Raw genomic sequence first — 26,986 nt, 5'->3', positions numbered from 1 at the left:
CGTGGACGAAACAGCTGCGTTTTCAAAAACACCCGTGTAGGTGTGGACGTAGCGTAAAAGAGTTAGTAGTTTATTTTATTACTACTTGCAGATTACTTGTATTTGCTTAATTGTTTACTAAATGTTTGAGGTGTGAAATAAACCGCAATTGAGAAAAATATCGGTGTGTGTGGTTGGAGAATGTGTTAGTGCGTGTGGGCGCACGCGAGGGGGAGGGGGGGCACGAACATTTTTCTGTAAAACAAAGGGGGGCTCAGCGAAAAAAGTTTGGGAACCACTGACACAGGGCAACGCTTTCCAATGTTCCGTTGTACAGTTTTGGTGAGTGCGTCCAAACTGTAACCTCGGTTTCCTGTTCCTATTCAAAGTCATTTGAATAATTTGAAACACTTCTTGTTACATTACTTTCACGTTAATCTACATGGGCTGAAATCTATCGTCGCACCAGTTAACAAACTTCATTTTAATCCACGATCCGCCCACACGCTGGCATAAATCCCTGTCCTAATAATGACACAGCCGACGTCTAAAATGCTGCAAGTCTGACTGCTCGGCGCTGTTTTTGTCACCTGCTAAAGATCAGGCTTTGTCTGCTTGACTGGCATCGGCACACGGTCAGCCTTGTTATCGTTCTCGGTTCACCTGCTTTGTGTTATCTTGTTGCCTTTGCATACAGTCAACGTTGTGTTAGCAGTAGAGCAGGGGTGGCCAACTCCGGGCCTCGAGGGCCGGAGTCCTGCAGGTTTTAGATGTGTCCTTGATCCAACACAGCTGATTTAAATGGCTAAATGACCTCCTCAACATGTCTTGAAGTTCTCCAGAGGCCTGATAATGAACTAATCATGTGATTCAGGTGTGTTGACCCAGGGTGAGATCTAAAACCTGCAGGACACCGGCGCTCGAGGCCTGGAGTTGGACACCCCTGCAGTAGAGGATAGTCGTTTCTGGACTGGTTGCAGTTTGCACTTTACTATAAACCTCTTGTCCTTTAGTGCAAGAAAAATGAAACTACGAACATATCAGAAGGTTGGTGGTTTGAAATCCCTCCAGCATCCTTGGGGAACATAGTTAAGCGATTAATCCCTTGATGCATCCATCAGCATGTGAGTCTGTGTGTGATGGGTAAAAAGCACTTAAAGTGCATAGAATACAGCATTGATGTGTGTTAAACAAAATGTGGTTTATAGCCTCAAGCCATCCTCAGTGCAATTTGAGAAAGATTGTAATAAGAAATTTAAATACCAGCTGAGGTCTAAACACTAATCAACAACAAGGAGTCTTTATTATATGACAGAAAACATCTGCAAGTTATAACAAAACGAAAGGAATCGTGAAAAACAAGCAGAATAAGTCAACAATTGAAGCCAAGATATTAACAAAAAATGCAAAAGAAAAATAACAAATGCATTTACACAAAACTTTCAGCACAACGTGGATGTAGCGTGAAGTGTTTCGACTGCTCGGTATGAGCAGAAAAACTATATTAATACCAGATCATTTACTATTATTTCTGTATGTACAAATATATTTCTCTTGTAGTTCAGACGTGTCTTTTCTTCAGTGGTTCTCTGCTCTAAATAACATCACACTTCAATTACACCACCTTTAGCTCCTGATTCTTTATCATCACCGCCGTCATCACACCTTTGGCCTGCCTCACTGACACGAAGGCCAGCGTATATAGGTTGCAAAAGGACTTGGAACGAGAGCATCTGCTCCACGACTCCGTACCTAAATGAGCATGTATAATGACTTGGTGCAAATCACGATTACGTTACTGACCTCGTTTCTAATAATAAATCCTGTTTCTAGTTGGATTCTAGTATCTAGTTTCATTGTTGCTTTTCTACTTTTTTTTTACACAGTTTTTGGAAAAAAAGCCACGTGATACTTTTTAATTCTCATCGTGGTTTTATATAGATTTATTTTTCTTCCATAAAGTGGTTTCATAGCTGTAATTCTGGATGTGCTTGTTGTTTGTTTGGGTGCTTTGCAGGGAGACTAGATTCTTGATGTAATAAGGAGGGCTTTGATAAAATTTGACCTCAGTTAATTAATATAAATACTTTTGCTAATGCTTGTTTTGGGTCAGTGGGAAAAAATGCAATGTGGGCTGGTGCCAGCATAGTTTTACACAGAAGTGATATTAAAGAGCTCTATTTCTAGCTCCTAAAATGTAACTGTGCATCAGGGCTACAGGACACCACATGGGAATTTCTTTTTTTTTTTTTTTTTTTTTTTTTTTTTTTTTTTTTTTTTTTTTCGCCTGTCCCATTTGGTTCTTTAGCCGTCAGAATTGTTGTCTGAAGACCAACAAGGATACCCAATGGATTTATTTTGCCAAATGGATCATCATGGCATTGCCGTATTGGTCCATTTGATCGACCTTTGTTTTTATTATTTATTTTATTTTCAGTTGTTACAGACGGGACAGACATGAGTGAGGGATAGGAGAGGGAGAAAGAAAGAGGAAGGAAAAGAAAAACAGAAGGGGAGAGGGACAGTGAGAAAGGGGGGAAGAAAAAATATCTCCGGGATCACCTGTTGAGAGAAAAAGAATAGAAAACAAGCAAAAAACAAAACAAAACAATGCAACATACTATACACAACACCATCGCATTAATCTAGCTAAGTGAAAACAGCAGTAAATACTAAATATTGAATGTTGTTGTGCAGCACGCAGGACAGACAGCGCACAATGTGCTTTGAAGTAGCAGCCAAGAAAGGTGTGATTTAAGTCTACGAATAGTGAACACCCATGTGCACACCTGTGTGGATCGGCGTGCTTGTATTCAAATGGTTTCCCCATGTAATGGTCTGCTAGAGGATGTAGAGAGCCATAGCCCCGTCCCCCAGGGCATGAAGCAGGCATGGAGGAGATCCAGGCCCCAGACATCCAGAGGCCCCAGAGTGCAAGAGCCCAAGGAGGACCACCGGAGGGGCATCCGTGCCACCTTCATGGGAAGGGCTGAGGATCCCCAGATGAGGGGTCACCCAGTAGCCACCGGGCAGAAGCTAGAGGGGGCTGCACCGGCGTGCCCGCCGGCTCTGCCGGCAGCCAGCTGTGCCAGAGTGAACCGAGCCGCAGGCACAGAGGCCGGAGGCCCGAGGGCCCCCCGCGCCCCGGAAGAGGCCTGACCGAGCAGCAGGCGCCAGGCCCCGCCAAGTAGTCACCGGGAGTGAGCTGGTACATACCTGAGCGCCCAGCCCCGGACACCAAGAACCACCAACGCACCGACCCCTGAGGGCATCAGTCACCGGCAGGGAGTGTGGTGAGGGGAGATAGGCCTCCACACTTTGGAGGGCCTTGGAGTTCCCAGAGAGGTGAAGTCTAAGACCCGACCTGACATATAGACACAGACAAACAGGCACACACAGACACAGACATGCATTCCCACCCTTATGCACACATATACAAACACTCAGCACTCACCCAACGCAGGAATAAACGTAAATGGACATGTACACACAATCACACTCCCCAAACATACTCTATATCCCGGGTCCAGGTATCCTCACCCCCAGAGATGGAAACGGCACCCAGACCCAAGAGATGTTACCCTTCCCTCCGGGGTGGAGGCAAGCAGACCGCCCCAGGCTCCGCAGCAGCAGGGAGGCCAATCGGACAGCCAGCATCTCTTCCCAGCCCCCCCGCCCCGATGGCTAGCAGAGAACAGGGGTGTGTTAAGACCCCATACCTCCCTCCTCCCGCTCAAGTGTAGTGTTGCTGCGTGTTGCTCTAAAGTGTATTTAAAACAAGGGAGAGCATGGTGCTGCTGCCAGAGAGCAGCAGGTGTTAGCACGGCCCCTCCCGAGAACCCTCAATGTCTACATGGATTTAAAATTGAGAGGTGGGCACCGGCGCCAGAGGCAGGTTTGAATACACAGACCGTCTACTGGACGCCGTTAACGTGCCCACCCTCAAGGCCCTATATATATATATATATGTGTGTGTTATGAGAGTGTAAGTAATGTGGATGTCTAAGTTGTGAGATAAAATTGAGGCACAGGTGGCCAGAAGAGGACAGAGGGGGGGGGGAATGTCTCCCCTGCACCCTGGTGACACACCCGCACCCCAAAGCCCTACCTGTGTGGGTGGGTGTGGTGGAGCGTGAAGAGGGAGGCAGACGGGGATGGGGAGGAAAAGAAGGGAGGGGAGGGTGTCCCTCCCTAGGGCCAGCTCCCCCGCTGACCCCAATATGCACCCCCGTCCTCTGGTATCCACCAAGGCAAGGGAGCCCAGGCCCATCCAGACCGGGGCCTACGGCAGCAACACCGCCAAGCCCCACAGGACCCGGGGCAGCCCACTCTACCCCACCGCAGAGGAAACTGTACCCACCCCAACATTCAATCATCTCCCAGACTACACAAGACACAGACACCCAGGTTAAGTTTATTCTCCACCTCTCCTATGTCTCTCCCCCACCTGCAGAGTGGACTCCTGCAAAGATGGAACAACCTCCCTGCCAGTTCAAGAGCCCCCCGGTTAGGCCGATGCACAAGAGGCCCCCTGCACCAGGGCTGAGCCCCCGTGCACCCACCCGCCCACAACCTCGGCGACACACCGACGAGGACCGAAGCCCCCAAGGCCCAGCCAGAGCCCCAGCACGGAGGCGAAGCACCCCCGAACCCCAAACCCCCACGCCCGCCCCGGATCCACTCAGGGGCAGCCAGGCCACCAGGCCAGTAACCTACGTCACATGGGAATTTCAAGCACTGTGACTCCTGTGTTCCCTCCAAGAAGTTTGCAATGCCAGTAAAGATTGCTGATAATGAAGAAAACATGAATTCAGTTTTATTTCTACAGCGCCAAATCACAACAACATTCACCTCAAGGCGCTTTATATTGTAAGGTCGACCCTACAATAATACATACAGAGAAAAACCCAACAGTCATATGACCCCCTATGAGCAAGCACTTTGGCGACAGTGGGAAGGAAAAACTCCCTTTTAACAGGAAGAAACCTCCAGCAGAACCAGGCTCAGGGAGGGGTTCTGCTGCGATACCGGTCCAACTACATGAAAAATATAGACGTGTATAAGCCTTATCAATCTGTGGCTAGACAAATGTAGTCCAGTTTAGTGTCCTCCTTAAATAAACAGATGATTTAAACAAAAAAACTATAATTCTTATAATTCACATAGTGGGGTAGAGTAGGTCTATTGTGACACTGTTGACTCACTGTTGAAGACAGTTTGCAGCTAATATAAGTCAAACAAATAGAAGGACAATTGCAGTGTTTAGCATTTTAAATTGCTCTTTGAATGTTTTGCCAAATACTGACAGAGTATCGTATGACTGCTTCCTTTTGGTGGCTCAGGGGGTTGGGAAGCGCATCTGTAACCGGAAGGTCACCGGTTCGATCCCTGGGCTCTCTGTCCTGGTCGTTGTGTCCTTGGGCAAGACACTTCACCAAGACACTGGTGTTGGCCAGAGGGGCCGATGGTGCGATATGGCAGCCTCGCTTCTGTCAGTCTGCCCCAGGGCAGCTGTGGCTACAACTGTAGCTGCCTCCACCAGTGTCTGAATGTGTGTGTGAATGAATAGTGGAATTGTAAAGCACTTTGGGTGCCTTGAAAAGGCAATGCAATCCATTATTATTATTATTATTCTTTTACTGAAAATGAGATGTGTATACCTGTACATCGTAGGTGAAGGTGGCGTAATAAAAGTCTAAGGTGCTCGGAAAGAAAAGCATCTGGACTAATTTAGGTTTCTTGAAGACGTTTCATCCGAGAAGCTTCTTCAGTTCAAAGAGCCATTGGTGGATTGTTCCAGATTTAAGCCCTGTGGGAGTGTCCCCCCAAGAGGGTCATGGACCCCCTGTTGATCTTCTACCTAATCACACGAGCTAAGATGTGAAAACAGGTGTAGTTCACAATCAGCCAAGGTTTCAGGTGACTCCATTGTGAAACCTAGCCCTACCTTATCTTGTGATTTACTGAGGCGATAGGGGGTCCATGACCTCTTGGGGACACCCCCATAGGGCTTAAAATCTGGGACTCTCCACCAGTTGCTCTTAGAACTGAAGAAGCTTCTCGGATGAAACGTCTTCAAGAAACCTAAAGAAGTCCAGATGGTTTTCTTTCCAAACTCCTTAGACTACCATGACCTGGATGACTGAGAACCTTTACAGACATATCAACAAACTTTAGCTGAGTGTCGAGTTCGCTCTTTGGCGGTCATGAGATAATGACCTTGCATAGTTTGTTTTTATGATCTGGAGATTGTTAAAGGCAAACACTCTGTGCCTGAGGAATTGTATAAGCTTATGGGTTGGGAACTGTCTGCTTTAGCATGTCCTGGCTAGCTCGGGTAATTAACCTATTTTTAGGTTTATCTGCTGCAGATTCATGTAAGGAAATTTGTCTGAGATCGCTGGAACATGAAACTTAGCTGCTATTTTTACTTGCTCTGATGGGATCATTCAATCAGCCCATCAGTTCTTCTGGGGTATTGCAAAACTCTGGCATATTAGCCTGGGATATGCTGCCTGGCCCACGCTTCTTTCCCCTCCTGTAGTCACAAACGTTTGCAAGCCTTTTTTGGAGCTGACGACTGTTAACATTAGTAGTGCTGGTAATTTAAAAACATAATGAAAGCCTTTTTCAGTGTGACTTGAAGAAAAATTATTTGAGCCATTGCCAACGGTGTGAGAAACAAAAGGTGTTGCCATAGCATTACTGTTTTCACAGCCCAACAAACACATGGTCACCGGTTTCCCTTACCATAACTCACAGGAAGGAAGTGATCACATTAACGTATAAGAATGCTTTTTTTCTTTCTGCTACTTTTCTATTTATAACAGAAAATTTCACGTACAGATTAAAGTGAAAAAGAAATGAACTTTTAGTTTTGATCCAAACATTTACTGTAAATCCCAAAATCGATGCAAACTGGGGCCTGTTCGGAATCTTTTCTCCTGAGACTAACTGTGGTTTCTTTGTGGTTTTATTATAAATAATCTCTCTGTTCTGTCTTGAGATTGACACCCAAGTAACAAATAAGTGCTAAACAACAATGTGAAAATAGGGTGAGATCGATGAGGCATTGTAATCTAAAACTTTATAGTCTGTTTCAGCTCTTTGTTCCATTCTGCAGCATTAATGTTTTCGTTCAACCTTATTCACCTTTACAGCAGCAGCAGCAGCAGGGTGCTCATGAAAAAATGCTGCGCTTCACCTGCCCACCACCATGGGCATGTTGGAACATAGCTGTGACCGACAGTGTTGCTGAAAGTGTAAATGAGAAGCTGCTGTGATAGTGAGTGTGCTACAACAACTCAACAAGTGAAACGTCTCGTTACGTGCTTCTCACCTGGTAGAAAGTGTCTATCCGGCTATTCAGCAGTTTCATTACTAGTTTTGATTATTAAATCGTTGGTACAAATAGAGTATTACACTTGAAACTTTGACTCAGATCAGAGTTACAGACCTGAAAAACTTTGCCGAATTAGCAATACTTGGTTTGGGGAGAGCTACGAAGTACAGCTGTCTGTTCACAGCAAAGAAGTTGGAAGCCGGGTGCTTCAGCTTCCTCTTCCAGTCCAGAGACATTCATGTAGTTAACTGATGAGCCTAAACTGTCTGTAGGTGTGCATCTCTCTAGATCAGGCCTGGCCAACTCCAGGCCTCGAGGGCCGGTGTCCTGCAGGTTTAGACCTCACCCTGGGTCATTACTGGGCCTCTGGAGAACTTCAGGACATGTTGAGGAGGTCATTTAGCCATTTAAATATGCTGTGATGTATTAAGGACACATCTAAAACCTGCAGCACACCGGCCCTCGAGGCCTGGAGTTGGACACCACTGCTCTAGATGAACTGGGCGCTTGTCATGTTCCATTAATACGTGACTTGAGGTGAGCTCTAATCGCAAGCTGGACTGTTTTAGATCTTTGGATGTGGATTGGTTTCTGTCAGTCCCCATGTGGCTTACATTACCAGACAGGATACTGAGCAGTCCAGCTCTACCAGTAAATGCGAGTCAATCAAATAGTGAGTGTCTCTACTGTCACTCTGAAACAACACCATTGTTTCACAGCTGGGAAGTGGAGTCATTTCCTTGGAAAAAGACTTACAATTTTTGTCACAAATGTTCCATTCGCCCTCACTATCTCCACTTTGTTTTGCTTCTGTTTACCACAGGGACTTGTTGTGGCAACAGAATTTCAAATAAACCACTTAAAGCGTTGGAGGGGTTTAGCTTCTCATGCTAAATTTGGGCCAAACGCAACAAGCTGTATTTACTGTATGTCCCTGGTAATCATTGATGGGGTTTACATAAAGTGGACTTTGTTTGCTGCTCTAGTGAGACTTTATTTATATTTTGTTCAAATAAATTAATGGTTTGATTTCCCAGGATAGTCCTGAATCCAGTGGTAATGTTTTTTTATTTCTCTTTTTTGACTAAATGAAATGGCTAATTTGAGATATTATTCATATTGAGAGTTATGCATATTATTTGACTGAGTTGCGATGTGTTAGGATCAGCTCCAAGATAATCTGCTTTTGAATTTGAAGTTATTTTGGTGTTTGTCTTCACTCTGTTTGATTGGAAAATTGCAGTCATTATTGCGACCATGTTTTATTTGGACATTTTTTTGTGTCTGGCTGCAGGAAGATTAGCATCAGAGGCCACTCACTCAGTCTGCTCATCACCCAGACAGATGCAGCTACATTATGGGAAAGGAATGTCGACTTTATAGTAAATTACTTGGGGGTCAGAAGGGCCACTTCCTGATTGTGGTATAAAAGCAATACACCCTGAAACTTGAATGACTTACCAGTATCTTAAACATCACAATTACTGGGAAAACCTATTTCTAGGGAACTGCTATTAGTCTGTGCCACCACCACAGTTCCCTGAAGTTTACAGATAACATATCTAAGCACAGTTGTGCGTCATGGAACGTGGCGACACTTTGATTCATTTAGTTTCTGTTCACACAGATTCAAAGACATGCTACTGTGCCTCTTTACCTTGAAAGATCATTATTAAAATGACAGGACTGTGGCTGTCCTTGCTCTCATCATGCCTAACCCACAGGCCTGCCTGTGCTTGATAGAGTGAGGACTTAAACGTGCTAATGTCGACCTTTCTCTATACATAAACTTCAAAGACAAACATGGGTGAATGATATGAGAGTGGATTCCCAGACCAGTTCACTAATCCACTAAATCACCAGGATGCCCCATTCAGTAGGAAATCGTCTTTGTTCCCAAGGTCTCCCTTTGTGTTGTTTTTGAGGATAAATGATTGGATATCCCTTCTTTGTCCTGTTAACAAGACCGGTGGAAAACACAGCCATAAGAAAAATGGGGTTATTTTTCTTCGCCCTGTAATTACTTGAGACAACGATCACAGAGAAGTTACAGACTGACCCCCAGAAAATAGTGGAAAATCTTGAACCTTTCACCACAACATTGAGTTGATTGGTGGCTCTGTTGTGCTGGGCAAGGGCATTTTGTTGGCATGGGTCTACTTCCTCTAGATGAAAGATCACTGCAGTTCAGTTTGAGAAATACGGGGAGCAAAGGAGAGTTGGGATTTGGATCTGCCATTAACTATAATTCTGATTAGTTTGTAATAATAGGTCATTTAATATATCATCTAGGTTTAAAATGTTTGATATATGAGATTTCAAACTGCTACACAGCAGCAAAACAGCTATGTGCTGTGTACAGATAGTGGGGCTATCCTTAGCATTAGCTGAAATTGAAGTTGCTTTATATCCTATTGTGTACTACTGCTACATGTGCAGGAGTTAATTTCGTGTCTAGCTGTTGGCAGCCACCACATGAAAAAACAGATTAAACATGACCTTTGCACAAAGAGAACAAACTTTCACTTTATTTTTAAACATGCTAGTTAGCCTGCTAGCTAGTTAGCCTGCTAGCTAGTTAGCCTGCTAGCTAGTTGGCCTGCTAGCTAGTTGGCCTGCTAGCTAGTTAGCCTGCTAGCTAGTTAGCCTGCTAGCTTGACCACTTGATAGCTTGAAGTAGTTGACTTTCTAGACTGAAGAAATAAATAACAAGTTCTCACTAAGTTAACATTACCTACATAACTCCATAAACATAATATCAAAGGTGGAAAACCTTTTCCTTCCACTATCACCTCACTTGACATATACTTCACATTCACCAAGGATAACTTCACTCCACTACTTATCTTGTGTATTCAGTGGCTGCTTTCTTTGTTTTATCCTCTCTGTGTAGATAACACTAAGGAAACAGGCTTTCAGCATTTCCATTCTGCAAGTGGAGTTGCACAAAGAGTGTAAAGAGCTATTAGCTGGAGCTTCAAAAGGTTACCTCCATGTAGTAACTTTAACTTGGAATATATTTAACTTGGAGGAACTTATAAGTTCACTCTTAAGTTTTTCCAAGTTAAATATATTTGGCGTTCCCTACATGGTCGTGTGGGTTGAAATAAGTGCTACCTAGGGACAAGAAAGCCATAAACACTCAGATAGCCACAAGAGAGTCATTAGTTTTTAATAATATGCAGTTTTTATGAGAAAATAAGGCTGAATGTTGGCATATGAAGGTCAGTTCAGGTTAGAATAGTCCGAATTAACTGACAGATTGGTTGCTGAAAATTATTATTCTTTTCAGTTCTAGGCCATGTATTCAGTGCACATCGTGTTATACAATACATACATACAATAAATAGTTTTAAAGTGTTTTTGTCGATATGTTATTGACTCCATTTACATATAGAGTATTTAAACATACTTCACTGAAGAGGTATGTGCCACCCTGCATGGACCTCTTGCTACTCCTTTGAAGCTGGGCAACATGTTGGCATCACCGGACAAAATCCACAATAACCTTTCAGCACATTTTTAATCAAATAACCCAGGAGAGATCTACACTCCTGCACCTTCAGGCTTTAGAAATAAAGTTTTTGGGGATTCAGCTTGAGCCAATCACAGTGTTTGACAGAGTAAGGCTTTCAGTTCGGGATGTACTGCAATCCACAGTGTTGGAAAGAGCTTTCATCCTGGAAAGTGGCCATAGACATTGGAAGCACCACTGCACTTTGGCCAGTTTGGGGGGTTAAGAGCTGCAGGACGTGGTTTTTGTAAATTTAAATCACATTCTGGTAATTTTTCTTAACTGACTATTTTCCCTCTTATAAGTCTGTGAAGGCTCTCAGTCATCCAGCTCATCATAGTCTAAGGAGCTTGGAAAGAAAAGCGTCTTGACTTCTTTAAGTTACTTGAAGACGTTTCACCTCTCATCCTGAAGAAGCTTCTCGGATGACAAACACTCTTTTCCTTCCAAGCTCCTTAGACTTTCCTGGTATGACTTTTCCACAGGTCTAAGCATAATATGCTGTCTATACACTTTAAATTGCTTTTAGGACATCCAATCGTGTGGTATCGCTAACAAAAGACAAAGGCTGTCATGACTGTGTGTTGACGGTTTGTGTTTTCCTGTTGTGTAACGGTACCACCACAACACCTTCTTCCATGACTCACATTAGCATAACATCCCTCTGATGGGATATGACTCAACGTGAGGTTTAAGTGTTCTCAAATTAAGTCCACGTTTTCCACTCTAGAGGTTTTGTGCCTCTACTCCAACTTTTGCTTTCGCTACATGTGTTAACAGACAGATTTACATGTTGTTGCCTACAACAAATGAGCTTATTAAATATTATGAGATAAATCCCGAACATCCAAACCAAACGGGTGTGCATGCAGGTGCACGTCGCCATAAACAAGAAAACAGCTCACACCACAGAGTTACGTACTTTTTGGTGTTACTTGTGTATTTTTGTACCATTTCCCTCTCACCTCTCACATTATGCCACTATCTTCCCAGTAACAGTGGAATTATGGGATTTTATGTAAACTATTATTGCTCCTGTGTCTCCGTAGCAGCTTGTTTTACACTCTGTCGTAGCTTTGAATGCCTTGAGCAGATGTGTTTAAGCACATATGTGCTTTTAATCAGTCACATCCTTCGAATTATCATGAAATCGTCTTTTTTTTTCTTACAATCATTTTAAAACTTTAACATAAACACAGCTTACATTGATATGTAATTCTACATTTCGGCCTGCTGGCTGGCAGTAAGGATGCTATTGCACCCTCACAGCAGCTGCATGTCTGTGACTCCTTGAACCGCCCGTGACATGAAGTCGACGGTCCATCGATGGGAGGAGCCGAGACGCATAAAGTGTATGCTGCGGCTTGTCTGTGTTTGCCTGTGATTGTGATGCAGTTAAACGGAGCTCGTGCTCTTTGAGGTTTTTATTGTCTCATTTACTTCCTGTTTTTCTTAATGCTCTTATATGAGCTTGAAAAACTTCCTCACGCTGCACCAAATTGCCGGTGCTTTTTATTTTCATCGCAGAGCTTTTTGCTCACGTCACACGTGTTCTCATTTTGGGTCTGGACCCAGATGGCCATTATTTGCCTTTTTGCATCTGACTTTCCCTGGGGATAGGAAGAGAAGGAAAGAAAGGGGGGAGAAAAACCCAGAACACCTCCTCATTCATTCCCAAATGCTTTACAGATAGTCACAGGAGTATAAAGCCTGTTTCGGTGCCTTTTGTTCACTTAGTCACTTACCACTTATGATAAAAAGAAGAGAGGCCGCTTTGGAGAAGAGATACAGGGGGAAAATCACAATATAGCAAATCCAATAAACTAATTTTAGTTAATATTATTCTTTACGGCCTGTTTGTTTGTAGTGCAACCGTCGGCACACTTCCTGCAGGTGTGTGTTTACTACAAAGACGGAAAAGAAAAGAAGCTGACAAGCGTAAAGTACAGAGAAAAGTACAAGAAAGTAAATGTCACATGCAGATAGTTTCTTTGGAAAAAAGTCTGGGAGGATAAACCACAGCCAAAAACCCCCAAAAAACCTCTGTGTGACACTAGAGTCTCAAGGTCGTCCTTCTCAGTGGGCGTCGTAAGGAGGTCAACCTCCCCTTCCTCCATTCCTCCACGTTCTTCTTTCCATGAATTTAGCAGCATCATTCTCACTAACTGTCATCAGTGAAGGAACACAGTGCGCCCCAGTGTGTGTCACTCTGCCCTTTCTTGTCCGGTTTATTCATGATTTATTTTGTGTGTGTGTGTGTAAGCTTGTATTCATATCTTTGTGGGGACCAACGGCCCTTATGGGGACCAAAATGGACCCCACAAGTTTGAACGGTGGGAACAGGGGTTACAATTAGGTTAGGATCTGTTCATAGGATGTTGACATGTGGAAGAATTCCTCTTGCCCTTTTTTCACGCTCCACCATTAAAATTAGGTCAAGGTCAGGCTGCCTGATAGTGAAAACAAAAGGAAATCAAAGAGAGACGCGATGAAATTAGAGGAAAGCCAGAAGACCCTTAAAGCTAGCCCCTATATTCTCAGCAATGAAACGGTGAAACAGCGAAGAATTCACTTTGTAACTGTGCGTTTATGTTTTCAGCTTCGATGTGGAGAATGGACCCTCTTCTAGCTGCAGCCCCTTGGACCCTCAGGCCTCTCCTGGCTCCGGTCTGGTCCTCCACACCAACTTCCCAGGTCACAACCAGCGGCGAGAGTCCTTCCTCTATCGCTCAGACAGCGACTATGAACTGTCCCCCAAGTCCATGTCACGAAACTCCTCCATCGCCTCTGAACTGTGAGTAGAAATAAATTGCAATTAGTTTGAAATGAGTTCAGTAAGTATGTTTTTTAGGGTCAGGTGTTGAGGTGCTCTCACCTCAAGTGAGCTTGATTCTGCAGCTTTTTAACGGTGCAAAATGCCACAGGTCGTTAGACGCAGTCAGTCCTGGTTTGTGTTCACGCATTCCAGGTTTTGCATATCTGGCCTCTACCACAAACACTACTGCTCTCTTCTCTAAAATAATCCTCACTGTGCTGACTGCTTTGCATGTCATAGATCGGAGGAGTCAATTCAGCACAATCATCACTTTACATGTGAGGAAATGTTTTTCGTAATCTGCACTTCCAGTAAATGAAGACGTTTCAATATGCTTGACCTTAGTACATTAAAAGTATTATTTAACTAATACATGCAGTATGTTGTCATACTGTGCACGTAGCTCAGTGGACTCGACTGACTGACTGAATACACTCCATAGTTACTTAATTATTAGGGGTGCAACGATACACAAAATTCACGGTTCCGTTCGATACTTTTGTGTCACAGTTCGATATTTTTTCGATACAAAAAAAACTGTTCATGCCTTTAATTTGTCATTTATTAAAATTATAAATATATATTTTAACTCAAAAGTACAGTTTTTAATTTTAATGTTGCTGAAACAACAAAGTAATAAAAAAATTAATCTATCTGATGGAGAAATCACTCATCTTTGGAAAAGAGAGTTTATTACAGAGAAATGTCTCTTTCCAAAATAAAAGCTATACTATACGCTTCTTCTGGGCTATATTCTCAGCAGCATATTAAACATATCAGGTCCCCATAAGGAGAATCATGTGCTAACGGCTGTCTAAATGACTCGGGTAAAGTTTGTAGCATGCGTGCTTGTTGTTTTTGTCTGCTTCCACTTGTCTTTGCACTAGGATGATGTCGGAGTAAATGTGCAGTCATATTCATTGTGTTCCCACTAGTGCTGTCAGCGTTAATCTGAAATGACGTTAACGCCACAACACGGCAAATCTCCGTTAACGAGCTACCGCAGATCGCCCCGTGCGTGGGGCTGGACAATGTCAACACGTTAACGAGCTAACTGCGCTAACGCACTAGTTCCCACCAATTGAGCATTGCGTGGCACATCCAACATACTGTTTTACTTTAGTCCATGACGCGCTTACCTTCAGGGTCATACGTCACATGAAGACCAAAATAGTTCCAAACGCCAGATCTGAATGAGGGTGGAGGAGGTTCAATTTGCCATGTTGCAACGAGCTTAGCTTCTGTCTTGCTAGCTTGCCCTGCGCTCAGTGAATCTGCGTTCGACTACTCCGCCTAGGCTGCACTGTCGAGCGCAGATCCACTGAGCACTCAACACAGACAGCATCGTCAGAAGGAAAGTTGATAAAATAAATTAAAAATGTTGTATTGTTCGATACATATGTGTACCGAACCGAAAACACTGTATGAACGGTTCAATATCGATACGAGTATCGTTGCACTCCTATTAATTAGGTACACTTTGCTATTACCAGGTTCTGTTACTCAGATTCAACAAGGTGCTGCAAACATTCCTCTGAGATTTTGGTCCATATGGACATGATAGCATCACACACCTACTGCAGATCTGTCAGCTGCACATCCATGATGCGACTCTCCCGCTCCAGCATGTCCCAGAGGCGCTCTGTTGGATTGAAGTCTGGTGACTGTGAAGGCCATTTATGTGTCATGTTCAAGTAATCAGATAATTTGAGATGATCTGACCTACGATGGATGGTAAAGTGATGAAGTTGGTCAGGAACAATACTCAAGTATGTGGTGTTTAAATGATGCTCCCTTTCATCAGCAGCAGGAGAAAGGACAAATTCTCACCCTGCCACCTAAATGTGGCAGCAGAAATCAAGACTCATCAGATCAGGAACCATTTTTCCTATCGTCTGTTGTCAGATTTTGGTGAGTTTGTTCAACCTGTTCTTAGCTGACAGGAGGCACCTGCTGCGGTCTGCTGCCGTAGATCATCTCCATCAGCGTTCAGAGATGCTCTTCCTCATATTTTGGTTGCAGCGATTGGTTATTCGAGTTACTGTTACCATCCTGTGTCTTCGACGCAGTCTATCCATTCTCCTCTGACCTCTGGCATCGACGACCAGAGATCTGCCGCTCGCTGGATATTTTCTGTTTATTCCAGAACATTCTCTGTAAACCCAAGAGATGTTTGTGTGGGAAAATTCCCAGCACATCAACAGCTTCTGAAATATTCAGACCAGCCAGTCTGGCACCAACATGATAGACAGGCTGGCTGGTATTTATGTTAATGAGCAGTTGAGCCACTGAGTGACGATCACAATGAAATTACTGCAAGAATATTGACAACATTGTTAGTCTTGGCTTCATCAAGCCAAAGTGTTTTTTCTACAAACATCTTTTAGATGTTCTCTTCCTGGTCTTGAATGTTATCTGTAGTTGGCACCTTCACTGTTTCTGTCCATGAAGGAGTCTCTCATCTGTAAACTTTGACCACTTCCTTGGGAGCGACTTCTTGACTTGGCTAGTTGTTGTGACATCGAACCTTTTAACTAAGGAAAGAATTCCTCATCCTCCTGGCCTACAGAGGAATATTTTGAGCTGCTTTCCTTATAAGAACAGACCAAACTGTTAATTTGGTCAGTCCTGGAATCTCTTTTCTTTTCCTACAATGGGTTTATTCGGTTTCTTTGGCCTAACGATGGGCTCCTTCACTGCACTGATTTCATATTTTACCTCGTATCAAGGGTTTCAGTGAACAGCTGCCAGAAAGAAATTCTAGAAAACTTTTGTCCAGTTACTTCTGAGTTTGTAGGCTGTTATTCCTAAGCAGTTCGTGCCATCTATTTGTTCACCTTCTTGTATTAAAGCTGAAAGGTTGTGTACGGAGGAAACATTACAATGGCTGTGCCTTTATCCACATTATGACAATATTTTTGGACGCACAGAAGAGTCACTTTCTGTCCCCACCTCAGCTAACAAAAATAGGTTAATCTCAATATCGAGGCCTCCTTGACCCAGGTACACGTCCTCCCACGATACTTTCCTTCCCATTTATTAGGTTGTTGCACAAAGCTCTCATTTTCTTGATATATTTTGTATCCAAGCATTTTGCTGACGATGGTTTGTTTCTTTGTAGACATGGTGATGACCTGATCGTAACACCTTTTGCTCAGGTAAATATCCCGTTATCTAGTTGTATGTACACATTTATGTTTTTATGTTCAAGCTAAGCCTATTTTAAGTCAATCTTTCAATAAATATCAGTTATCAGCATACATGTAAGCAGTTGCAAAACTGAAATCTAAAATGCAGACTTGAAATGTGCATGCGGTGTAAAAAGACTAGCAACATTCGTCCTAATGTTTAAATTGAAGAAAATAAGTAAAAGTGCAAAGAATGCTACTGATTCGCTCTTTCTGCTTGTTCAGGTTCTTGCAAGCCTTCGAAGTGTAAGGAATAACTTCACTGTACTGACCAATGTCCAGTGTGCCTCCAACAAGTAAGTACCTCTAGTGGCTTCTAGCATATTTAAAATAATGAGCTGGCATAATTCATGCATACACATCAATCAAGCTGAGATCTACATAACTTACCACATATTTTGTGGTAAGTGTAAATGCTTTTTCCCAAAATAATATTAGATTTTAGAAAGTGAAAGAATTGAATCAGAATAACGCTTGCCGTCTGCAGTTCCACCAGTTTGTCACAAGGGGGAGGCATTGTCTTGTTTGACATCAGTGCAGCTGAACAGTTAAACCAGTCCAGTGAAGACCCCACATGCTTCAGACAGACAAAAATGAATACAAGCTAGATTTGAAAAGTTAACTCAACACGATGCTACAGCCGAAGGAATCTTTAACTTTTCTCCTCTCTGGTTTCCAGAGCAATAGGAATCGTTCTCTGCTGTGCATGACACGGTTCAAATGCTCTATAAGGAATTCCTCTGTTGTCATGAAGCACAAACACAAAAACACTCCTGCATCTGCACACGCATGAAGTGACTCATTGGCATTCACCGTGCACCACTTCAGAGGCCGCTGCAGCATATATGCGTTTGGCGTACGATAACGCAGGAGACTAGTTACAATCGCTCTTCAGATGTGTCGTTATTTAGTTTTTCAATTTTTTGATGTCTCTCTTTTTCGAAAGGCTAGCTTTGTTCTTTTTTTTTCATCAATATACGTGTCGTTTATACTTATAGTTAAGTAAGAGTGCTCCGTTTTCACAGTGTTGCTTTAAGCTGCAGCAGCACACTGAGCATCATCTCTCCCAGTGGAGTGCGACTGCAGATTTAGATGTACTAGAAATATGTATGTAGGCCACCTTTCTTTCTGTTCGTCACTGCGAAGGCTTATGTATGAATATGTGTTTGTAAAGACACTAAAAGCTCTCTGCTCTGCCTCAGGCTGAATTAACGCTCAGTTTTCTGTATTGACTACCTGAAGCCCGTCTGACCTACATTTAGCTCTGATAGCTGCACACAGACAAGAGCAAAGACTGAGAAGCACACAAACGTGGATCGTTCACGTATACGGAATTAAACACACACATAAGCTGGAGCTCGCCATTCCAGCACAGTTTTCACTTAACCCGAGTTCTTATTTGGGTTATTTTTATACTACTACAGCATAAAACAAAACAAAAAAAGTATAAAATATTTAGCTGAATAGAGAATAATGAGCAGAAAAGCCCCATATGAGGACACGGGGCCTCGGGAGGTTAAGATTAATGTCTTTAACGTGTTTCAGCCCACTGGCCACTGCCAAAATACCAACATTGAGTCTGTTTATGCTGTGAAACCCCTTTCCTTGACTTTTTCATACACGTTCACACAGTTGAGCAAAGAGCAAGAAGGAAACAGTAATGTCCCCATGAGGACACGGGCTCTCGGGAGGTTAAAACTGATGTGTTTAGCAACATGTTGCAGAACACTGACCAGCTCCACCTAAAAGTCTATTTATACTCTGCAACCTCTGCCTTGACTGTTCGAAACTTTTCACACAGTTCAACCAGGAAATGCAACATGTAAACATGCAACTAAATGCTTAAAAACTTTTACACTTTTTCAGTTTGCTGGTCTAAAGCTTTCAGGTGTGTTTCCCAGGTGTGGATGCACATGCAGCAACTTCACCCCAAAGTCAGACTGTGCAATGCTCAGAGGAATTGCAGAAAACCCAAGAGCTAGCCTCAGCTAGCATTTTAAATGTTTTAAGTTCACAAAAGTATAATTGGAAACAAATATATGGCAACACAGCTCAGGTTTGCAAAGCTGCATCTGTGCAAACTGCAAGACTTCTGGACAGACGAAGCCAAAGTGAAGATGTTCAGCTGTCGTACACAGCACCACTGTGGAGAAAACCAAACACAGCATGTTAGCATCATACCTACTGTCAAGCATAGCAGCGATGGTCCAGTCCAAGTCCAGACCTCGACCTGTTAGAAATGCTGTGGCAGGACCTTAACAGGCTGTGCATAAACCAACCCCACAAACATCAATGAGTCAAAGCAGCGTTGTAAAGAAGAGTAGGACAAAATCCCCACACAATGTGTGAGACAGTCATACAGAAAACAGTTACTTTAAGTTAAGGTGGTGCACAGCTGATGAATCATGGGGTACTTAGTTTTTCCACAGGACAGCCCGGAGTCCACGCAACGTCCACATATCTATATATTATTACCAGAGCCTCTAAAATCTGTTAATTTAGTGTTTTTTGTGTTTAGTTTTTAAATTTTCAAGTAAGATTTGCTAGTGTTTGTATAGAAATCTATATCTGGGGTAGTCTTTGTTTTATAGCATCTTTCTTCCCCCCTTTGTGTTGTTTTCGTCCTTCCAGGCGCTCTCCTGCAGCAACAACTCAGCCTCCAGTCACCAGAGTTTGTCTCCCGGGTAAGCAGCTCAGAGAAACGTCCCCCTACATGTTTGACCTGTGCCGAGCTACCAGACACAAAGTTATCTTGTTTTATATCTGGCGCACACATTCAACCTCCCTATTCTCCTTGTTTTCATCATCTCCTCCTCCCTCCCTTCCTCGCTCTATCTCCTGTCTTCTCCTTGTCCCGTGAATTCGCCTACGTGACCACTTACGTTTTCTCTTATCTTTCTTCCCCCCCCCCACCATCTGTCTCCATCTCCAGCGTTGTAACCCGGACTATTTTGTCATCAAGCTCATTAACTTTGTTCTATCGCAATTAGACTGGCGGTTGAGACTCACACTTGCACACACAGTTGTTCCTATTAAACCAGCTCGCTTTAAAGAAAACAGCAGACCTTCCTTTTCATCTTTCATCGCGCTTGATTTTAAGCAGCCGTGTGACTTTCTGCACTGTACTCGTACATGTCCAGGCCAGTAAGAGGCAGTGTGTGAGTACGTGTACGGGCGAAGATAACTTTATGTGTGTCTCTGCAAAGTGAAAAGTCCTTTCAGTCCTCTGCGTAGAGCAGTAATTACGGTTAAAAGCATCGGACATGTGCGCAGGTCTCCTTCAAGCGCCGTTATAAAGCCGTCATGTCACGGCAACCAGCTAAACCAGACAGGAGCTGCACGAGATTAAAAGGAAATGCAGTCTTTGCACACACTTGTGCACTAACAATGATGTTTGCCCCAAAATATTCATTTTAAAATGCATCAACATTTGTCTTTTATTAAAAGAGTGAACCATGAGACTTCACATCTGTAGGCAGACGTTCCCACACTGTCTGCAAAGAGCATTAAAAACAGTCCCAGACAATGTGTTGTTGTTTAAAGAGAGACCGAGATGAGCAACAGTGAAACTGAGAATGGCGAGGCAGTTAACCATCAAATAACCAAGATGTTTGACACGAAACCCATCCAGGCCAGATAAGGTATCACGGTTAACCTTGTGAAAATGAAGCCTCGCACACTTTCTTTAGTCTCCTTTGTTTGGCAGCTTCCATACTGAGCTCTTCAGGATCAGACAGCTTCTGATCTTCTTTCATTTTTGAGTCCAGATAAGTCATAATTCAGCACATTGTTGTTGAGTTAGTCCTTACTGGTCTGTTTGTGAAAGGGAAGTAACGCATTATGCTGTTTATACAGTGTGTGTGTGTGTGTGTGTGTGTGTGTGTGTGTGTGTGTGCACAGTTAGCGACATCTGTTAGTGAGCGTTTCGTGCAAATGTATCCAAACTCTGTAAAATGTTGCAGTGGATGCTTGATAAGATGCTCACTTTATATCATATAATCATCAAGTGTTGTGAGTAATGTTGGCGTGTGTGTTTCTGAGTGTGTGTGTGTGTGTGTGCGCGCTGTGGGGAGATGTTCCTGTGGCTCTGATTGACGTCAGCAAGCCTGTATGTGGCTTCTGTTGACTTCCTGTCAAAGCAGATGGACTGAGTTTTCACTTCCTTCTTCAGAACCGCAGTTCATCAGGTGCTCTGAGTTAGTGTGTGTGTGTGTCATAAGCGAGCTGCATAACGTGCATTGTGACCTTTCTTTGTATGGGTGTCGCAAAATTACTGGTGCGTATTACGTTCAAGTTCAGTCTTTTGAGAGTCACAAAGTTTAAGAATCACTGAGTGGAGTTGACAGTTTCATTTATGGAAACATTTATTTACACTTGCAGCCCACATGCATGTCTCTATTCTGCACAAACGGCACAAACGGCACTACGCTGGGCCACCTTAACAAGCTGCACAACAAATTCAAGCGTAACCAACCTTCTTTAAAATGAATCGTTGATCTGTTTACATATTTAGAACCACGCGCAGATGCTCAGAGAAACAGTAGAAGTTATAAAAAACAGTATGTCTTTGATGGTTTAATGTACAAAGCAGGAGAACGTCCTCCACACATTTCCATTTGCTTTGTAACTTTTCATGTGAGATCATAAGCTAGCCTCACGAGCTGATGAATGACCTCGTTTTACTTCCAAAAAGACCCATGAGGGGTATTTCCCAAAGTCTGACTTGACCCGTGCGTTCTAAAGTCCTCCGCAGTCATGCCGCCAGCACTGCTGCAATTGACCGAATACCTCACTGGAGTCTGATGTTACTGCTAAAGCTTGTCGGCAATGTCGATGGTTAACCTTCTAATTACCAAACTACGTGACTTCGTTTTGCTCATAGGTGTAGAGTATGTCAGTAGTGTGGGAAACTTTCATGTTTTCAATCAAGCGATCATGAGATAAGTAAGGAAACCTTTAAAATGCATCAACGCACTTTAAAACTTTTAATCAAGCATTCCAGTGTCGTCACTTCGTGTAGTAAACTTGTTATAAGTCATCGCCTGCTCACCGCAGAATCACTTCTGAACTCAGTCCCACCTTTTCCTCATGACGCTCTAGGCCACGTCCTCACTACACACTACCTGTGTTCACATATGCAACCGCATCTCTCTCCCACCATCACCATCTTTTATTCATCGCCATTATTTTGAGGAGGCGTGGGGGGGTTGAGGGGGCAGGAAACGTGAGGCAGGAAGCGAAGATCAGATTGTTCCTGTTTTGCTGTCTCTAAACTCTTGTAACTTGACGGAAGCCAGGAGGAACTGTGTGTGTGTGTGTGTGTGTGTGTGTGTGTGTGTCAGCCCACTGCAGAAAAATAGGATACGAAGAGACAAAGGCCTATTGTCTGTGCCCACACACTGCACAAACATGCACATGCTGACACAATGATATAATACGTAAATACCTACAGTAGCGCAAACCGCGTCGCTCTCAGGTGCCGAATCCATTTCACCTTCTCTAAGGACACGAGTTGAGTCTCTAAAAGAGAAAAATTATATTAAAAATGGAACAAGCGGCATGTTTTGAATAGAATTCCTGAAAGAAGTCAAACAGATGTTAACAGCTGCTCTCAATTTTAATAACACGTGTTCTCTGCTGACAATAACACGAAAGGCAAATGAAAAAAATCTGAAAATCATCTTCAAAAAAGTAACAATAAACTCAATGACCTAGTACTCACCTATTCTCAGCTGCATTTAAATAAAGCACCAAATCCGCACTTCAGCTTAAATTTCAAAACTTACATTTTAACTACTGATTTTATCTGTTTTGATTTTATATACTGTTTTGTTTGTTTGTTTGTTAATTAGTTAGTTTGTTTGCTTGTTTTAATCAATTTTAAATCATGCTTTTCATTTGTTTTTGTTTCTAATGTCTCTGTAAAGCACTTTGAATCACCTTGTTGTTGAATTGTGCTATACAAATAAACTTGCCTTGCCTAGTAATTTTCTAATAGATTTCTAATCTACAAATATATAGAGATCATATAGACGATGCATTAGGATAAAGTGGTTATTAAGTGAGAACCTCAACAATCATTGGCAGGTTTTGCTCTTTGCTTAAACTGGAGGAATTGAAGGTTTCGTATCATCAGTGCTGCCATAAATATCGTCACCGTAGAAATCCTACGAGAGCAGAGAGCTGAAAGAAATATCCCTCTGGTCTTTGCCTCCAAAGCAACTTAGGCTACAGCATGTTGTTGCTGAGGGAAACTTAGGCTACGTTCACACTGCAGGTCTTGATGCTCAATTCCGATTTTTTGGTCAAATCCGATGTTTTTGTCTGCTCGTTCACACTACAAATAAAATGTGACAGCAAACGCGCTCTAGTGTGAACGCTCAAAGCGCCCGCATGCGCAAAAGAAGACGTCACACACAACGCGCTCTGTTTAGACCCAGAGCAACAGTATGTTTGACTGATGACCTTAATATAAAGACTTCGGACTTTACGTTTCCCAATTTTGCTTTAAGTTATTTAGTTATTTACATAATAATGTAAATAACCTAATAATGATCCTTATTGCTGTTTTAGAGGAGCGCTGCTTCAAAGGATAGTTGCAGATTTCTGTCAGAATCTGCAGATTATACAGAACAAATAAAATGTTCACGTTGTCTTCCCAACAGTTTCACTGACATCTACACCGGATGGCCAGGAAGCGTTCGCGATGTCTTCTCCGGCGCTGATAATTGGCGTCTGTCTTGTGTCGGTGACATAAAAGACGGATTTAACGCGACATGACCATCAAACAGCAGTCGCTTTCTAAAACATCGGATATGTATCGGATTCAGCACCACATACGAAAGTGACCCAGATCGGATTTTAAAATATCGGATTTGTGCCGTTCACACTGTCACACCGTGATCGGATATGGGTCGCATAGGGTCAAAAAAATCAGATTTGATGCGCTTTCGCCTGCAGTGTGAACGTAGCCTTCGACACGGAGACATTTTGTTGCTGAAACTCTGCAGCCTGCATTGAAACGTAATGCCACAGACAGCTGCTGGATGATGCTCTTGGTTGTTTCGTTTCTTTATTTGTATGTTTCAAATGTGAATCTGACAAAAGGTGGATGTGGAGAAAGTCTCTAGGTTCATTGGTACCAGTGTGTGGTGAGGGATTGTTATGCAACTGGGACCAATGGTGCATCGGTCCCCGTCCATCACTTCTGCTCAGCAGTAAGTGGAAATGTCCACAGATTTCTGTTATCGTATTAAAGCACTTAGAAGTTGTGCTTTTGAACAACTGACAACTTCTGAGTGTCAGGTGTGGTTAGTGCCTTTGTCGTCACACGTTACCAAAAGTTAGGAAAAGTACGGTACGCTTTTTTCTCACAGAACAAAGACGAACATGCCGTAGATGAACTACTGGAGACAGATTAGATTGGTTTCTAGATAACTCTAGATAAGTCGGACAACTAGGTGAAAAGAGAATGTGTTGGAATCATAAAATGAATTTAACTCAAGGCAATGGTGAGACAATCAAGTCGAGACGTCGTCCAAAGGTAGTCTTTCACATGTGTACATATATCAGATCAGTGCAGATCGTCTACTCAGATGTATTTTCAGTTCTGGAAAGTGAAGATGACGCGTGACGTCAAGTTTCAAATACCTGGGCTATTCTCACACAGGAGCATCAGATATGTTACGCAGCTTACAGCAGGTTAAAAATAATTTAATGTCCCCATTCTCACTTGAAAAAGAAGATAAAGTGAGTACATTGAAAGATGTTGTAAATATATTGGGGTTTAAATCAGTGTTTAAAAGCTGTGCTACTGTCCACTCTTAAGGCTTCGTGTCTTTTGAGCTCAGTGACGAAAACTCATTGTTTTCACGGAGCCATTATCACGTCACGGTCACAAATGGGTTGTTTGAGATCCGCATTCACATGTGCTGAGAAATTCCAAATAATAGCGAGCCGCTGACCCAAAGCAGCTGTCGTGTGTTGTGGTGTCATAACAGAGTCAGGAAATATTACATCCCATTAGTAACGCACTTAGCTGTGAGAACCTCGCGGAGGTATGACCTGATTTCCTCGTCAAGCCGACCTCTGTGATGAAATGCTGTCATACAGGATATATGTGAGGCAAAGGGCTCTTGAACTCTCCAGACCTTCGTCGCATACACACCGCTTGTGTCTCAGTTTGGCCGATTAGCAGCGTGGAAAGGTGTCATTGAGATGACTTTTAAATCGTAATGTGCTTTCCCATTGTGTAAGTGCTTTCTTTTCTAAGCGGACAGGGGCCTCCCATGACTTTTCCCCAAATACAGCTGTTTGGTGAACTTTGTACACCAAGTATGAGTGACGATAGCGAACGCGCTTGCGTGGCACGGATCAGGATGGGCGGAAAAAAGCAAACAACAATTTTGCAAACAGAAACCAGTGCGCAGATATTTGTTGTGTATGGCACTGTCCATATTTGGAGAACTTTCTCTTTGTTTATAACCAGGAAATTCTTAGCTGTGTCTTAAGGAAAAGCTTGTTATAAAAACACAATGGTGGATCAAGATAATGCTGCTGCTATATTTGGTCATCAAAGCTTTGTTTGTACACAGGATTCATAATGGAGACGAGCACTCCTGAGAGCTGCTCAGAAACCTTTAAATGTGCCAGATCGTACATGTTTGTAAATACAATCTGCCTCAACAAGGAGGATCTGCCATAGAACGGATAATTATTGTGGATTTTTACAGTTGCAATCAGAAGTTTGAATACACCATCACGGGCATGACAGCCATTGCTTTTAATGTTTCGTTGAACTGTTCTTTTTCCAGGCTGGAATGATTGTACAGCATACACCTTCAGCGACTTTAAGAACAGAGTTGGTTTCACAAGTTTGAATTTATTTTGGATTGTGTTTAATCTGCACAGGTTCAAAATTATACAAACGTGGTCAAATGTACATAGAGCCCCACAAACATTTGGCAAAATGACCCTTAGCAAGAACTAGACACTTCTGATAACAGCCAACAAGTGTTTGGTATAATTCTGGCTGAATATCTGATCAGTCTTTTTGGCAGAATTGGTAGAGTACGGAGCCCCGCAGGGGACATGGGAGAAAAAAAAATTAAGACGGACTTTTGCGAGATCTCGCAAAACAAACTCGGGATCTCGCAAAACAAACTCGGGATCTCGCAAAACAAACTCGGGATCTCGCAAAACTTTTGCAAGATGTTGCAAAACAAACTCGGGATCTCGCAAAACAAACTCGGGATCTCGCAAAACAAACTCGGGATCTCGCAAAACAAACTCGGGATCTCGCAAAACTTTTGCAAGATGTTGCAAAACAAACTCGGGATCTCGCAAAACAAACTCGGGATCTTGCAAAACAAACTCGGGATCTTGCAAAACAAACTCGGGATCTCGCAAAACAAACTCGGGATCTCGCAAAACTTTTGCAAGATGTTGCAAAACAAACTCGGGATCTCGCAAAACAAACTCGGGATCTCGCAAAAGTTGAATTCCAACAATGGCGGCAGCTACTTAGTTGTAATATTACTCTTTCTGGGTCACAAAATACACTTTTAAGATATTTTGAGGCGTGAATGTAGTTGTGTAAACGTCAGATACCTGCTCGGTTTACAAGACATCACATATTTGCAAAAGTGTTCCGAAGTTTTCGGAGATCTGACACCCACTAGCTCGAAGCTAACGGGAGGTCGAGACCTACTACAGCCGGGAGGAACAGCGCTTTCCCGGCACATCGTGCCTCGACCTCCCGGTCGGCTTTGAGCTGGCGGCCTCCGAAGAATGCAGCTAAAACTTTTGCAAGATCCCAAGTTTGTTTTGCGAGATCTCGCAAAAGTTTTTGCAAGATCTCGCAAACGTCCATCTTAATTTTTTTTTCTCCCATGTCCCCTGCTGGACTCCGTAGTAGAGTTCCTGGCAAAGTCAACACATTTTTATTAAGGTTGAGGTTAGGGCTTTGGAAAGACAATTCCAAAATCGGAATGTTAACCTGCTTTATCCCTCCCAAAACCAGCTTTTATGTGTTTGGGATCACTCCCCTCTTGAATACCCAGTCGTGTCCGATTTTCAACCATCTAGCTGTTGATTTCAGGTGTAATTGCAGAATTTGGAGGTCAGCTTCCTTCATTATTCCATCCAAT

General features: G+C 43.0%; 1 protein-coding gene across 6 annotated transcripts in view; it reads left to right on the top strand.

Annotated features, from left to right (window-relative positions):
- Nucleotides 1-26,986, top strand: part of pde4ba (phosphodiesterase 4B, cAMP-specific a) — a 243,702-nt gene that overhangs the window by 165,584 nt on the left and 51,132 nt on the right. For all 6 annotated transcript variants that reach the window (XM_085138557.1, XM_085138555.1, XM_085138556.1 and 3 more), the window contains 4 exons: nucleotides 13,435-13,629; nucleotides 16,772-16,808; nucleotides 17,064-17,134; nucleotides 19,470-19,522. In XM_085138557.1, the coding sequence (XP_084994683.1) occupies nucleotides 13,435-13,629; nucleotides 16,772-16,808; nucleotides 17,064-17,134; nucleotides 19,470-19,522 (356 nt within the window). The remainder of the gene's footprint in view (nucleotides 1-13,434; nucleotides 13,630-16,771; nucleotides 16,809-17,063; nucleotides 17,135-19,469; nucleotides 19,523-26,986) is intronic.

The sequence above is a fragment of the Neolamprologus multifasciatus genome, chromosome 17 (genome assembly GCF_963576455.1).
Source record: "Neolamprologus multifasciatus chromosome 17, fNeoMul1.2, whole genome shotgun sequence".
Taxonomy (NCBI): domain Eukaryota; kingdom Metazoa; phylum Chordata; class Actinopteri; order Cichliformes; family Cichlidae; genus Neolamprologus; species Neolamprologus multifasciatus.
This window is presented reverse-complemented; position numbering and strand designations above follow the sequence as displayed.